At 39.8% G+C, this 14,282-nt stretch overlaps 2 protein-coding genes across 5 annotated transcripts; one reads left to right on the top strand and one right to left on the bottom strand.

Annotated features, from left to right (window-relative positions):
• The first annotated feature begins 504 nt into the window (after positions 1-504).
• pals2a (protein associated with LIN7 2, MAGUK p55 family member a) lies at positions 505-7,106 on the top strand. Of its 3 annotated transcripts, none has more exons than XM_072460087.1 (13): positions 505-538; positions 1,974-2,053; positions 2,321-2,439; positions 3,088-3,240; positions 3,734-3,880; positions 3,943-4,170; positions 4,612-4,743; positions 4,837-4,939; positions 5,042-5,113; positions 5,198-5,359; positions 5,426-5,628; positions 5,702-5,830; positions 5,905-7,106. In XM_072460087.1, the coding sequence occupies exons 2-13, from the start codon at positions 2,023-2,025 to the stop codon at positions 6,079-6,081; spliced, it is 1,656 nt and encodes a 551-aa protein (XP_072316188.1). In that variant the 5' UTR covers positions 505-538; positions 1,974-2,022; the 3' UTR covers positions 6,082-7,106. The 3 variants fall into 3 exon arrangements, with proteins under 3 accessions (XP_072316188.1, XP_072316189.1, XP_072316190.1); XM_072460088.1 differs by lacking the exon at positions 505-538 and adding an exon at positions 1,765-1,846; XM_072460089.1 differs by lacking the exons at positions 505-538; positions 1,974-2,053; positions 2,321-2,439; positions 3,088-3,240 and adding an exon at positions 3,389-3,534.
• gsdmeb (gasdermin Eb) lies at positions 7,066-13,804 on the bottom strand. 2 transcript variants are annotated; one of them, XM_072460090.1, is made up of 10 exons: positions 13,648-13,804; positions 13,333-13,576; positions 12,631-12,823; positions 11,574-11,748; positions 10,160-10,280; positions 9,958-10,065; positions 9,640-9,767; positions 9,420-9,567; positions 9,266-9,339; positions 7,066-8,380 (listed from the first exon to the last, which is right to left on the bottom strand). In XM_072460090.1, the coding sequence occupies exons 2-10, from the start codon at positions 13,535-13,537 to the stop codon at positions 8,159-8,161; spliced, it is 1,374 nt and encodes a 457-aa protein (XP_072316191.1). In that variant the 5' UTR covers positions 13,538-13,576; positions 13,648-13,804; the 3' UTR covers positions 7,066-8,158. The 2 variants fall into 2 exon arrangements, with proteins under 2 accessions (XP_072316191.1, XP_072316192.1); XM_072460091.1 differs by having other exon boundaries at positions 13,333-13,544.
• Positions 13,805-14,282: the final 478 nt, after the last annotated feature.

Below are 14,282 nucleotides of genomic sequence, written 5' to 3'. Positions count from 1 at the left end.
CAGAGAATTCCTGTTTGTCCCCGTTTTTGAACATGAACAAATACAAATAATAAGAATAATTCACGTTTAGCCATCATTAATTCACTATCTCCTTAACAGTTCATGAGCCTGAATCATTTAACACACCATTTGTTCATTATAAATTAAGCCTTTGTTCATGCTTTATTAAGGCTAATTAAGTTACAACGTAGAAAAGTTTGATGAAACACTCACAATGGATACATCTGGCACGGTGCACGCAATATTTAGCAACCTACACGTTTTAAGAGGTGGAACGTGCCGTGACAAGTCGCATTTGTACAGTATAATCGCGCCGTGTCGTGCAATAATCTGCGCTAAAGCCGTGTGCGTCTCTGTGGTGCGTCTGGCTGAAGTCAAGCAGCTTTTGCGCCGCGCCGTTTGTCATTGGAAGAAGAAGCGCACTGCTTTTTTGGGACAACCGGTGGAAGATAACTCTTTCACGTTTCACTCACTTTCGCGGCATCATGAAGAGAAGGAAAGATTAAAGCGCCTGACGGGGCCCTTCGGAGACAATTTGGTGAGACCCGCGCTCGCAGATTTCATTCATAAAACCGCATCTGTTCGGGGGTCGCCGCACTTCTTTACGCTCGCGGTAGTAGTTAGCATAGTTAGCATGCTACACGGGGAAGCTAGCTAATGAGCAGCTAATTTTCGCGTTTTGTTGTGATCTTTCGCGTGTCAATCGCGGCGGCACGGCACGGACGCGCGTTATCGTAGCGCGTCTGGCTCGTAAACGTATTAAAAACGTAAACATCTATCGTTTTATACCTGTCAATCTCGTCTCGGAACAGTCCAAAGCTTGCTACGTTACTAGCGTTTACGCGGATATCGGCGTTAAAAACACGATTATCGACGAGTGTTAGTGTGTGACAGCGTTTATTTTGTCTTTGGTTTGATTGGAATTAGACATCTTTACGTTAGATGCTATTTTAGTTACAAGTAGAAGTGTCAATTAGCTACCAATGGCTTCTTATGTCTTGTCCTGTGTTGCCTCACATTGGTCACACGTGTCTTGTGTAATGCGAGTTAGCTCCCACAATCTTCCAGTCCCTTGTTTCTTTTTGAACGGCATTTTCCTTCAGTAATTATGCCAAGACCTCAACAACAGACAAGTAAAAAAGAGAACTAAATCACGCTAAATCAGTCGTATCCACTTATTTTGTGTAATAACTCATCTATTCACAATAAAACTCTTGATCTCTCAACCTTAAAAGAGTCCGTCCCTCAACTCATTGTCCCTTAAACGCCTGACTAAAATGAGCCACTATTAAAATTCAGACTGTTTTTGAAAACTTTTGGAGTATAAACAAATGTCAGGGATCTTTGTGAAGCTGAGACACTGTTTTGGCATCTGAAGTCTGATTTGCTTACACTATGCACAGGCAAATCCTGCTTAGATAAATACGATTTAGAGACTTGTAATTAAGTTTGTTTGGTATGTATGAAAAGGCTTACTCAAGTGATGTGACCTTTAGGCTGATCCTAATGCTTCCTAAATTGATAACTTAAAATAAGTGGTTAACTGGCTTTTATCCAGTAGATAAAAATAAAAGGTGTAAATGTACGTGACCTCTTTATTCGAATGAACGCCTGAGATTTTTAATTATGACCTGAATGTGAGTTCATGCTGATCTTGTAACGTTGTCAAATTTCAAGCTGATTACATTATGTGAATCAAACCGGGCATGCTGTGCTTTATTATTTGTAACACTAAATTTAACATTGCTTTTTTTCAAAATTCAGGGCAAAAACCAGATGGACATGAAGCAAAGAAAACAAGGCTCTGATTTGCTCTGATGGTTTATACGGAGGCAGTTTCTTCTTGGTAGGTTATTTTTAAATTAAATTAAATTTAATTTCTAGGTACTTGTTGGAGGCCGTGAACATTTTTAATAATGTTTAGTTTTCTCACTACCTTTATATTTAAAACAATTCTCTTTATGTGTCTTTAGCACTTCAGTTGAGTGATGAGTTTACTGTCCTGAGCTGGGAAGGAAAAACATGACCGTTGTCAATGCGAAGTCAGGGACAGGTAAGACAAACACGTTTTCTAAATGTAAATGGACATGGAGTTTATTTTAAATGTGTCTTTGTAACTAGACGTTATTAAAGAGCTCCATTGTGACACATCGTGCCTGTCACTGAGTCATCTTTTGTCTGAGTTGGTTCATTCATTCATTGTCAGCTTGTTCCTCGTAAACCTACATTTGTTTAACAACAGTAATGCAGTTTAATGTGGAATTTTACAGATAGTTACTAGTAGCTATGTAACATTTTGTTTGTGCTTGTTTCTTTTAAGCCATGCAGCAGATGTTGGACAATTTAAAAGATCTGCCAGCGGGGACAGGAGCCAAAGATATTGACCTGATCTTTCTTAGGGGTGTTATTGAGAGCCCTATTGTGCGCTCTCTTGCAAAGGTAATGAAAATATTTTGTAACGGAGATGACCGGATTAAGTGGTGGTCTTTATGTACCACTTGTTCTAATGTTTCTGGTTACCGGTACATATTTTCTAAAATGTTTTATGTGTTTTTTAAAACGCTTCAATTCCATTTTCATTGAAGGGTTAACTGCATAGCGTAACCCAGGAAACCAAGCTTTAGAAACGTGGCTTTATTCACACATACTTTTCCTGCTTTTGTCCGGGCAATTTACCAGGGAAATGGCCAGATGAAAAAAATGCAGGGAATTCAGTTCTGGCTTCATTCACACACGCCACTGCTCTGGAAAAATGCCAGGTCATTTCCCAGGTGCATGTGTGAATGGGGCTTTGGGAAAGTCATCCATTCTAACATTTACACACAGTCATGGAAAGCCGGTGTCATTGTGAAACAACAGCAGGTGAGAACAGCAATAAAATAAAACCAACCTTAGGTCTGCATACAGTGTGAAATGCAGCCAGCGCTTTCAAACAGTCCAACTGTCACAGAGCTTCATTTATTGATGATAACAAGTGTTTTAATGCAGGGATCAATGGGGTCAACCAATCCAGGATGAAGATGTCAGTTCAAGATCTGATTTGAATTGTAGTTTTTGATTTATTTTTAATTTGATAATCAATTTCAGGCCCATGATCGTCTTGAGGAAAAGAAGTTAGAAGCTGTTGGTGACGACAACATTCAACTAGTAACGGATATTGTCACCTCTCTCACTGACCTGTCTGGGAAAAATACGGCCGCAGCAGAACTCGCTAAAATCTTACAGGAACCACACTTTCAGGTACTTTTTTTGCTATTGAATCTCGGTGAGTGGCCTATGATCCGGGGGATTTGTCATGGCTTTGCACTTGGCTTTTTAAATTCACTATGAAGACCATTTGAGCCAGCGCCTCTCGCCTGTCACTGCTCTTTGGTCCCCTCCCATTACAAGCTGTGACATGAGAAGGAGGGGTGGGCTCGGGCCAATGGCATGCAGGGTGCACTGACTGTAGATAACGTTTTCAGTAAATCCTCACATGTGCTTTTGCATCTTTGGCACTTGAACCAATGCAGGATTCTAGTAGTTACTTCTGGGGTAAGACTGTGTTCATTTAAGTTTCTTGCATTTCTTTATTATCTGACTACAATTGTATCTGACAGGGACACATTATGTTTGTTTATTTTAACAACAACAAAAATCCTATATCTGTTCGCTCCAGTTCTGTTTTTTAAACTGTAAACTGCCTGTCTGTTTTTTGCTGTTTTGCTTAATGAAGTTCAATTGTCTTTTTTAGTCTCTGATAGAGGCTCATGACAAAGTCGCTGCAAAGAGCTACGAAATGCCTGCTGCTTCAGTCAACCATGATACTATTACCACTTCATTCATGCCAGCCGATGCCTTCAGGATCATCGGCATCCAGAAGAGAGCAGGGGAACCGTTGGTAAGTAACAGAGATAACACGGAACACAGAACAACTCGTCACTAATATTTTCATTTCTTTAGGGAGTTACTTTCCGAGTGGAGAATGGAGATTTGGTGATTGCGCGTATTTTGCACGGCAGTTCGATCGACCGTCAGAGAATGCTGCACACGGGTGACATCATCCGCGAGGTGAACGGCCGCGAGGTCAGCTGTAACCCGCAGGAGCTGCAGGAGCTGCTGAAGGAGAGCAGCGGCAGCCTCACGCTCAAAGTCGTCCCCAGTTACAGGGACGCACCCGCTCCGCCACAGGTAAGACAGTACTGGTCTGAAATGAATTCTACACAGTGTTGAATAAACTGTAAATCTGTTTGTAAGTGAGTGCACGGTACCTGAAGCTGAAGGAGACCTGTGTGACCTGACCTGTGTGACCACAGAATGCTTGACTTTTGAAAATTGAGACCAGACCAGCTATAATTATCACTCCACGCACTATCTGGGACATACACCACTATTTCCTGAGGCACCCCCCACTCCTTACAGTAACAGGCACTGACAGCAGCTGGCATGCACACACACACGCGGCCTGTAGGACTATTATGTCATCCCTCGGTGCTTGTGTCAGCGCGGGACTAGTGCCTCCTAACAGCAAACTAGAAAGAACATGACTTGCATGTTTTATTAAAATGTCATCAGCGTCACTGGGAAATCTTCAAAATGATATATTGTCCTAATAATTTATTTTGTTATTAGGTCTTTCTGAAGCCACACTTCAACTACAACCCAGCCACAGACAACTTGATTCCTTGTAAAGAGGCTGGGCTTGCTTTTTCTAAAGGAGAAATCCTTCATGTAGTCAACAGAGAGGATGCAAACTGGTGGCAGGTGAGCTGTAGACGTAATGAATAAAAACGTATTTGTCTAAGATATTCTATTTGTCCAATATTTAAAAAAAAGCCGTCTCTGTCTGTTTTGAAGGCTCGCAAGGTCGAAGGTGAAGGCACAGGTCTGATTCCGAGCCAGTTCTTGGAGGAAAAGAGAAAAGCTTTTGTGAGAAGAGACTGGGACACATCTGGCTCTGGTCAGTTTCTTATCAACGCTCTAAAGAAATAGTCCAGGATTCTCTAGCCCTCAGCTACACGTCGCCTTCAAGTGGACGCTGACCGTTTTTATGCCCCATTAGGTTTGTTCTGTGGGATACGAATGTCAAGGAAAAAGAAGAAGAGAATTATGTACCTTACTTCAAAAAATGCAGGTATTTTGGAAACACTGTTCTCTAATTTCTCTTTTCAAAGTCATATCTCATTTACTGATTTTAATTTAAATCTCCTTGAAACAGAATTTGACCGATATGAGCTGCAGATCTATGAAGAGGTAACAAGAATGCCACCGTTTCAGAGAAAAACGCTGGTCCTAATTGGGGCTCAGGGAGTTGGCCGACGGAGCTTGAAGAACAGGCTAATTGTCATGAACCCGCTGCGATATGGAACCACTGTGCCCTGTAGGTGTCAGTGATGCTGCCTAGAGTCCCTGTGTTGAGGAGACACTAACCTTGGCTCCTCTTCAGTTACGTCACGGCCCGCGCGGGAGGAGGAGCGGGATGGGCAGAACTACTGCTTTGTGACACGGGAGCAGATGGAGGGGAACATCAAGGACAGCCGTTACCTGGAGCACGGCGAGTACGACGGAAACCTTTACGGCACCAAGATCGACTCAATCCACGAGGTGGTTGACGCCGGCCGCACATGCATCCTGGACGTGAATCCTCAGGTTTGAAGAAAACTCCTTTCTTTTGTTTTTGGTGATTTTTATTAATGTCTATAACGGTTTTATTTTTGTCCAGGCTTTGAAAGTATTGAAAACTGCAGAGTTTATGCCGTTTGTAGTATTCATCGCAGCTCCAGAGCTCGACACACTCAGAGACATGCACAAAGCTGTGGTAGATGCAGGACTAACAACAAAGTTACTCACAGTGGGTTCACTTTTCAATAATGACATTGATCCTATTGAGATTTAATTATGCAGTAACCCCATTTGTGTTGACAGGAAAATGATCTGAAGAAGACTGTGGATGAAAGCGCCAGGATTCGCCGCGCGTACAGCCACTACTTTGACCTAACGATCGTCAATGACAATCTAGACAAGGCTTTTGACAAGCTGCAGGACACGGTGGAGCGGTTGTTTGAAGAGCCACAGTGGGTTCCTGTCAGCTGGGTTTACTAACGCGCTCCCACAGGACAGTGAAGTCCTCTGGGCCCGAACCCCAAGATTTCACGGCGTTCAACAGCAGCTCGGTGTGTATTTGTCTTCTCAGCAGACTATGCAACTCACAGCCCATGAAAGTGTACTTATTTATTTGTGTAGTCTTTTTTTTTTTTTTAACTCTGATTGCAGTTGGCAGTCATCTTACTGAAACACTGAGAGGCAGTATATTTTAGATGATTGCCGTGTTTTGTTATTTTGCATTTGAAATTGTCTAAATATTTATCCGGCAAATTAACAAGGGCTCGTTCAGTCAAGAAAATACCTCAGTGTTATGGTTTACAGGGCATCTCTACACACTACTTCCATTCACCTTAAATCACGTTATTTACAGCTTTGCTTTAGCTGTCCTTCGAATTACAGTTTTTCTCAATTGTGAGGAGTTTTTTTAGTGCTCAAAGATACGACACCATGTTGGGACAAAACATCAACTCACAAAACTCCCATCGAAGTAGCTTTCCTTCCCTGTATCCAGAGTTAAAATGTAAATGTATGGTAATTGGTAAAAGGGAGTTGGTTAAATTGGTGATGAAATGTAATGTAATTTAAGATGGGATTGTTGCGTACTTCTATTGCATATACATTGAAATTTGAAAGGAAAACGATGAAGATAAATCCAAGGTTCAGATTCCAGGTATATTCTTTCAAGTTTTTATATTACTCTCATGGGTTGAATATTCTGATTTTTGCACAGTGTGTATGTACTCTTTCCTGGCTGTTACTCGTTTGGACCCTAAACACTGTGGAGCCATTGTACCACAGCTCATTGTGACACAGTCCTTCTGTATTTTCAGAACCTATTACTGGCCTAAGATTTCTTATTGAGACATAAGAGTTAAACTAAAATCTTTATTCACAACTCTCACGTCAGCATTGCATCTTAGTAGATTGTGTTGCATATGCGTTTGGTTAATGTAAGCGATTAAGAAAAACTGTAAACGTCACTGTTGTACAAGATTTAATGCAATATAAACGTGTTGAACTCATTTTACATCCATGTCTGTATTGTTACATTTTTAGGTCTGATACATCTACAAACTTTTCCATATCATTTAACTGGTTACAATCTCTGTGAACCATCCACTTTTGATGTGATATTACTACAAAAAAAAAGTAACCGTTTTAAAACAATTTTGATCTTTTACAGATACAAAGAATATGTATTTTTCACGTCAATAAATGTTTTTCTAAATGTCTTCTCTTACTTTTACCGCCGCCATATTTAGCCCCACTACATTTCGGGCCGTGGTGATTCCTGTTCAGTCACTAATTAGTTTCAGCTAATTAATTACATCTGTCTAAGCTCACTTACCGAGGACCAGATGGGGGAGCACAGGGAGAAACATGCAAACGGCACACAGAAAAGCCAGGGAGTCGAACCTTTATTGAGGTTGCCAGTCTTCTTCGTGATGGGAAACTGCTGCAATTTATGTACAAAATGTTCAGTTTTATTTACACTTCATATTTAGAGCCAATACTTTTCAGAAGCCACTAGTGACTCTCATTCAATCCTCTATATTTAATGTATACAAAATTGTAAGTACCGTATTTTCCGGACTATAAGTCGTAGTTTTGGCAGGGGTGCGACTTATATTTATAGTTGTACTCCAGAGCGACATATGTGATGATATTTGTTATTTTCACACTTTCAACTGTATTTCATACTCCAGTGCAACTTATGTATGTTTTTTTTCCTTCTCTATTATGCATTTTTTGGCTTCTTTTGATCATGTATATTCTGCTATAGCACTACTTGGTGGTTTGCTTTAAATAACCCAAAATGTAAGTATATAGAGTAAAAGGAGATTTATGATTAAATTGGTTTAGGTTCTCTTAAATCTCCTGACTGTCTTCTTTTGTGCAAAGAGAAAAAATAGACGCTTCTTACAAAATTTAACAACACTTCGAGGTCAGAGTTTATCCCGCACAAGTGTTCCACAAGAAAATGTAAAAATGAAGAAATGAGGTTTGATATTATGCAGGCAGGTACAAGAGGAGGTAACGTATGGCGTAATTGCAATGTAATCAGTGGAGACCATCACTGTGATAATGAGGCCAGACCTCTCACAGCGATGCAAAGGATCAAGGGAAGGTTTCCGGCCTCCTGCTGCACCTTTGTCCTTAATGAGTCTCCGTCTCTTTCCAGTGACACGCGTGAAGAGCTGAACAGATGCTGAACACCGACAAAGAGCTTGTCCTCTAGAGTAGTTTGTTTCACGGCGCTAAGAGGGAGCGTTCCATCTGCTACTAAACACTGCACCTGAAACAGAACAAGCTCAAGGATAAGTGTAATCACAAAATTCAAATGTAGTAAGAGCAGTAAATATGATCTACCGTAAATGTAATGATCTGGAGGTGTCAGATTATTGAAATGTCATGTAAATAGTTAAGTGTAAGTGAATTTCTTTCATATTATTGCGGGATTTGCATTGAAAATTAAGCAAAAAGAAATATTATTATTATGTCATTATTAAGAACTTTCCTGATTTTCAGTAAAGCGGAACCTTTGTGCCGGAGGGTGTTGCACCAGGTTGGATTTTGCGGTGAAACTTCCTGTTTTCATCAAAAGCAATCTGGATCTGAAAGTCAACGCTTCGGTTCGTCATTGCTTTTGCTTTTTATTATATTTTTAGATTGCACAATTACTGCCACGGCCCCAGAGTTTGGGGCCCGTAACACAAACAATCCAACATCTAATTACTGTGTTATCTGAATCTTGTAGTTATCTGATTTGATCTGGCCTTGTAAATGAATCCACAAGCCATTGGCCAAAAAACTGAAAAGCTTAATAAAAGAATCAAATGCACTATATAAATCTTAACTACAACGTTAGCTGTTCTCATGCAGAATAAAATAGATATGTTGTTGTTTGCGAAGGTAATTGTGTTCTGCCTTTGTGATTTGCTGATTCTGCCTATTCAAATTTGATTAGACTGTGATGAATCTTGCGGTAACATATTAATAGTTTTAAATAATTTGCCCTTTTTCTCTAGTTATAAGCTCAGGGCAACAATAACGTCGCACTGAGATGAGATGCAGAGCGAATGAGGCAGTCAACAATAGCTGCAGCCTTCTACCATCACACAGAAGATGCTGAAGTTATACGGACATTACACACACTGTATTCTGTGACCAAAAAACTCACCAGTCGTTCTAAGTCTGGTAGTAACGCACGGCTGCAGCACATTCCCAGTAAAGCCAGACACTCGCTAGGCATCTCTGAGGACAAAAACACAGAACGATAAAACTGAAAAATCACCCATCAATTCAACACGACGCACAGCAAAAGCCAAACTGACCGTCTACTGCGCTCAGAACGAGGTGAAGCGCTTCGACGACGCCGTCCTTGGATTCACCATTCTGTGCGACCAAATCCAAAACGTCCGGACTTTGCTGTTCGTGCGCCGCCGCTGAAGCAGAATCGTCACCGTGACACTTGTGGTGAAGCTAGACAAAAATAACATGTCAATATAAGTAGCGTGTACTGTAGTTTGTCATATTGAGCTTAGTTTTTCTTACTGCATTTTGAAGGGAAGAGACAAGTGCGCGATCACTAATGAGAGTTGTGATTTGCTGGAACAGGGAGGATTTGGTTTGGGCTGGCAGGGCAGAAAGCACTTGGAAATGTTCCTTCAACTCATCCAGGACTGCCAAGAACAGTAACATTTTTATTATACATTTGTTTATTTGTATTTCAAGATCGTTTCTAGTGACAATAACTGTAAAATGTGTTTGCAGCCGACACAGACAAAGCGTTCAAGTGTGTAAAGGAATGTGCTTTATGGTGTGGTATGTCTATTATTACATGTTACGCTGTTGGAAGAAAACTGTAATTACCTTGTTTTAAGTCGACTCGTTCAGAATGCTGTGCTGGAGCGGTTGAAGCGCCCAGAAGACCATCCACCTCCTCAAACCCTCCATTGACGCCCGACATCAAGCACAGCTCTACAGAAACGTCAAAACACATTTCGTTTCAGCAAATAATAAACTTGGGACATAATCGACGGATACGCTCATGGGGTGTTTCCACATTTCTTACTAAAGTGCCCGTTGTGTTTCACTTCCAGCTCAATGAGGCCGTAGGCGAGGGTGGTATGAGGGGGGATCTCCATGGTGACGTTACTGTCTTTGCTCAGGCTGGCATTTTCCTTCAACGAAATCTGGAGAAATGCAAGCAAAATGTTGCAAAATACAATGTCTGTACAGATATAAAATGCAGAACGAGTACATCAAAAGTAACCACTTTACTTCCTATTTTCATGGCTAATCTTCTGAAATATTTGGTTTGTCAGATTCATGTGTAATACAAAGAGGAACTGAATGATCTTGTTTCGTGTAATCCATCTATAAATCCTCTATAAAATGAGGAACTCACAGGGAATTACAACTTAAACTTTCAAATGTTGATGTCACAAAATAATAGTGAGACATTTCAAAGGATATTAGTGCGCATTGAAGAGACTATATTGAGGTAATTTAAATTAATATATTATCTACTTCATTAAAATAAACTTAAATGCAAAGATACTTAACCTTTCATTTATGAGGCTGGTCACACACAAGAGGAATGGTATCTACATTTTTTTATAACCTTGGTGTCATCAAATAATTTCAAAATCATCAACCGCAATAATAAAGTAATCAATGGATACAACAGATATATGGGCTACGAGTATATTCAGAATAAGAATATGAATGTGACGTATCTTTTCTTTCTTTTTTGTTTCTTTTAGTCACTCTTGGTTAGTTTGAGGAAGTTGGTGCCCCATAATACAGGACAAACTAACCCACAATGACCCAGCTGTGACCAAAACGACTGACCCAGATTGTATGTGTCAGCACTTCCTCCACATCTGGCAGTCACAACTTCATACAGACAGAAAAGACTACATGTGCCCAATATCGCCTTCTCTGTACTTCTACTGTACCACTACACAAAATATAAGTACCAGAAGACAAAACCTGGATTCAACCAATACTTAATGAGGACTTAATCAGGGCTGGCCCGGGGTCTCATTCATAAAGCGCGTGTATGGACAAAAATGTTGCGTACTTGACATGGAAATGAGCCAAAAATTGTCAAAAAAAACCTCTTATTTGTACTTTGAGGGTTTCAGAAAAGAGGCAGAAGGTGATCTGAGCAGAAGGGAAGTTTGAAGAAGTTTGCGTTTTGTCCGTACATACATTTTTTGTAAGAATTCCACGTAATGTTTTAAAAATGAAACCCCAAGACTGTGTTAGGACAAAACCAGTTCCAATCAGGTCCAAACCAGAGCTTGACAAGGACTTAAAGATGTGAAAAACAGGTCTGAACAAGGACTGAACAAGACATAAACCTTGTTCATACCACAAGTTATAAAGTAAAACCTAAATTGAACTAAAACCTCCTCTGAAACAGGGCTAGGAGCGACCACAGTCTGAGAAACACACATTATTACACACACATCACGTACCTTTTTAACTTTGGGTCCACATACGGTCAACATGCCTCCAAGCTGCCCTTCTTTCTGCACTTCTTCAATGACAGAACAAGGCTGAGTAGTCACGATGCGCTCTTTCACGATCCCAAACACCTGCTTGGGCTTCATCATGGTCTGCTCCACCAAACAGTGGGACATGTCCAAAAGCCTGAAGAGATGAAGAAAAGGTTTATATTACACACACCACATTCATATTTGAATCAAGAGACCAAATGAAGGATGCATTCACGCTTGTGGTTATTTGGTCCTAATATGAGCCCATTTGAGTCGTGATGTGGACTTGGTTTGGTCCTGTAACAGTTTTGACGTGGCAATTCTGACGTTGAATTTTTTGGTTTGGTCCCAATTTTGACTAAACTGGGCTCAAATCAAGACCAAACCAGGACCAAATGTGAAGACCAGGACTAAACCAGGATCAAAACAAGAGCTGGGCAATATTTCGAAAGTTAGATAAAATGGTGAATGTTGTTATTGAGGATATAATGTATAGCAAAAAATGTTACAAAAAGAGCTGTTTAAAAATGTAAATATGTGTCTGAGGTGATATTCCTGCACTTTTCTGATAAACATTTCACATTTGTCTGATAATTAAACCTCAATAAATACGTTTAAAGACATGTTTTTACACCATGGATATTGGGATTCTACAAAAAATACTGAGATATACATTTTTGTCAATATCGCTCAGTGAACACAGCCCAAATTTGGAATAAAAAGCAAAAATGTAACTATAACTAAAATGTGTCTAAATGCAGATGTGGGTCTATCAACATCAACAACACATATTACAGTGAGATAAGAATGTTCCCATAATGCTCATGTTAGTAGTAGTTAGTCACACACACAAATGAAAGGACTCTTCAAAATACATGTATTTTTTAGTCAAATACATGTATTTTGAAGAGCCATCGCAGTCGCTATCTTGGCGTTAATATTCAACCGAATCTTCTTGTTTTTATGCAGTTTTATGGATGGACAAAGATCATCGCCGTGCCAACACCTGTTTACACAATTGTCCACGCAAACTAACCTCTCTTTTGAATCCGTCATCAGTTTTTGAACGGTCAATTCTTCTTTCTTGAGGCTCCCAAACAACGACTGCAATTTGGACGTGTCTTTCCCCTCCACGTTGACGTTGCTTTGGATAAAAGTTGCCTCGGCGCTTCCTTTAATGTTGCCTCCAAATGTCCCGTTGTACGTGATGAACGGTAACTCTGTGGTATCTGTGAATAAACGTTTTCATTCATCTGTAACACTTTGTAATAACTACACCATTTTACAGCCTTAATAAAGCATGAATAAAGATTTAAGTAAGAGTGATTTACGCTTAATCATCACTTTACACTTTACAACTACACTTTTATTAGTCTTAGCAAAGCAAAATGAAAGACTTTATGTACAAATTGTTTACTATGAATGATTCAGGCTTGGTACATACATAATTCAGGGACTGGGAGTAAATTAAGTCGTTACTAACTCTGAATTGCTCTTAATAAACTATTTGTACATCATGGATTAAGTCTTTCTACAAGCAAAAGTTATGTATAAAGTGTAAAGGAGTTGCTAAGTGTCAGTCATTCTTAAGTTATAATGAAGAAATAGTTCATTATTAGTTCTTCATGCTTTATTAAGTATTCAAATTAAGATGTTATTATAATTTGTTTAATCCATCTACTGTACAGACATACAGTTGGTAATAAAAGGAAGATTCATGTGTATTAAAGCCTTATACCTGGTTGTATGGGTGTGTTCCCAGTCAAAATGTCATTCAGAGTAAAATCCGTGGGAAGATACTTGGGCTGTTGCCAAAACCACACTCTTTTCTTCTTTATAACGACAGTCAAAAGAGAAATAGTGTCATTTAGGCTGGACACGGGGATGAGAGATCCTCCACGGTCCACTTCTTCAACAAAGTTTCTTGTGGCCGTGGCAAACATCTCGAAACTGTAGGACTTAAGAGGTCACTGCTTTGTCACCTGTAAATATGAACAAAAACACCGCATTAGTCAAAGTCTCGAGAGCGTTGTGTAAAAGAGAAAGTTCTTACAATGATCGATGCAATCTGCAGACTTTCCTCTTCTAGTTGGCACTTTGCAGGATTGAACTAAAACAACTCAGCGTGACCGGTTTGGGGAATAAAACCTTTTCATCAGCAGCAGAACCAGAAGAAGTGGATTTGTTTTGGACAAAGAGTGAACGACGCCCCCTTTACTGTGAAGACTCCCCTTTCCACCGGAAGTCTCTTACCGGAAACTACTACTACTAAAGTAACAGGCCTAATTATTAATGTGTCATAAGTATAGAACTATAATCCATGGTTATAAGAGGAGTTGATGGTAAAACTTAAAGGGTCTATGTTATTTCTGACACACATTAAAAAACAAATAAAAAACAACAACATTGATCAGGTTTAAAATTGGACATTAGCCTCGGTATTCTTGACCTATATTTGCTGACGCTCTCTAGTGGCCGGTTGTGTAACTGCTTCATTGAATGTGCAAAATTAAAAACTGCCACATCCTTCTGCTAAAAAGATGCATTATTCACAGATATAATCAAAACATAACCCCCAGTGCATAACACAAAAAATCTGTTCGTCTGATGTCTCATTATTGTGTGACAATAATGACAGTAACAGTTACATCTTGTATTATTTCTTTCGTATTGGTCACACATGAGCAG

Source organism: Eucyclogobius newberryi, unplaced genomic scaffold (assembly GCF_026437365.1).
Source record: "Eucyclogobius newberryi isolate DKJ021-1_F unplaced genomic scaffold, fEucNew1.0.hap1 SCAF_3, whole genome shotgun sequence".
NCBI classification, from domain to species: Eukaryota; Metazoa; Chordata; class Actinopteri; order Gobiiformes; family Gobiidae; genus Eucyclogobius; species Eucyclogobius newberryi.
This window is presented reverse-complemented; position numbering and strand designations above follow the sequence as displayed.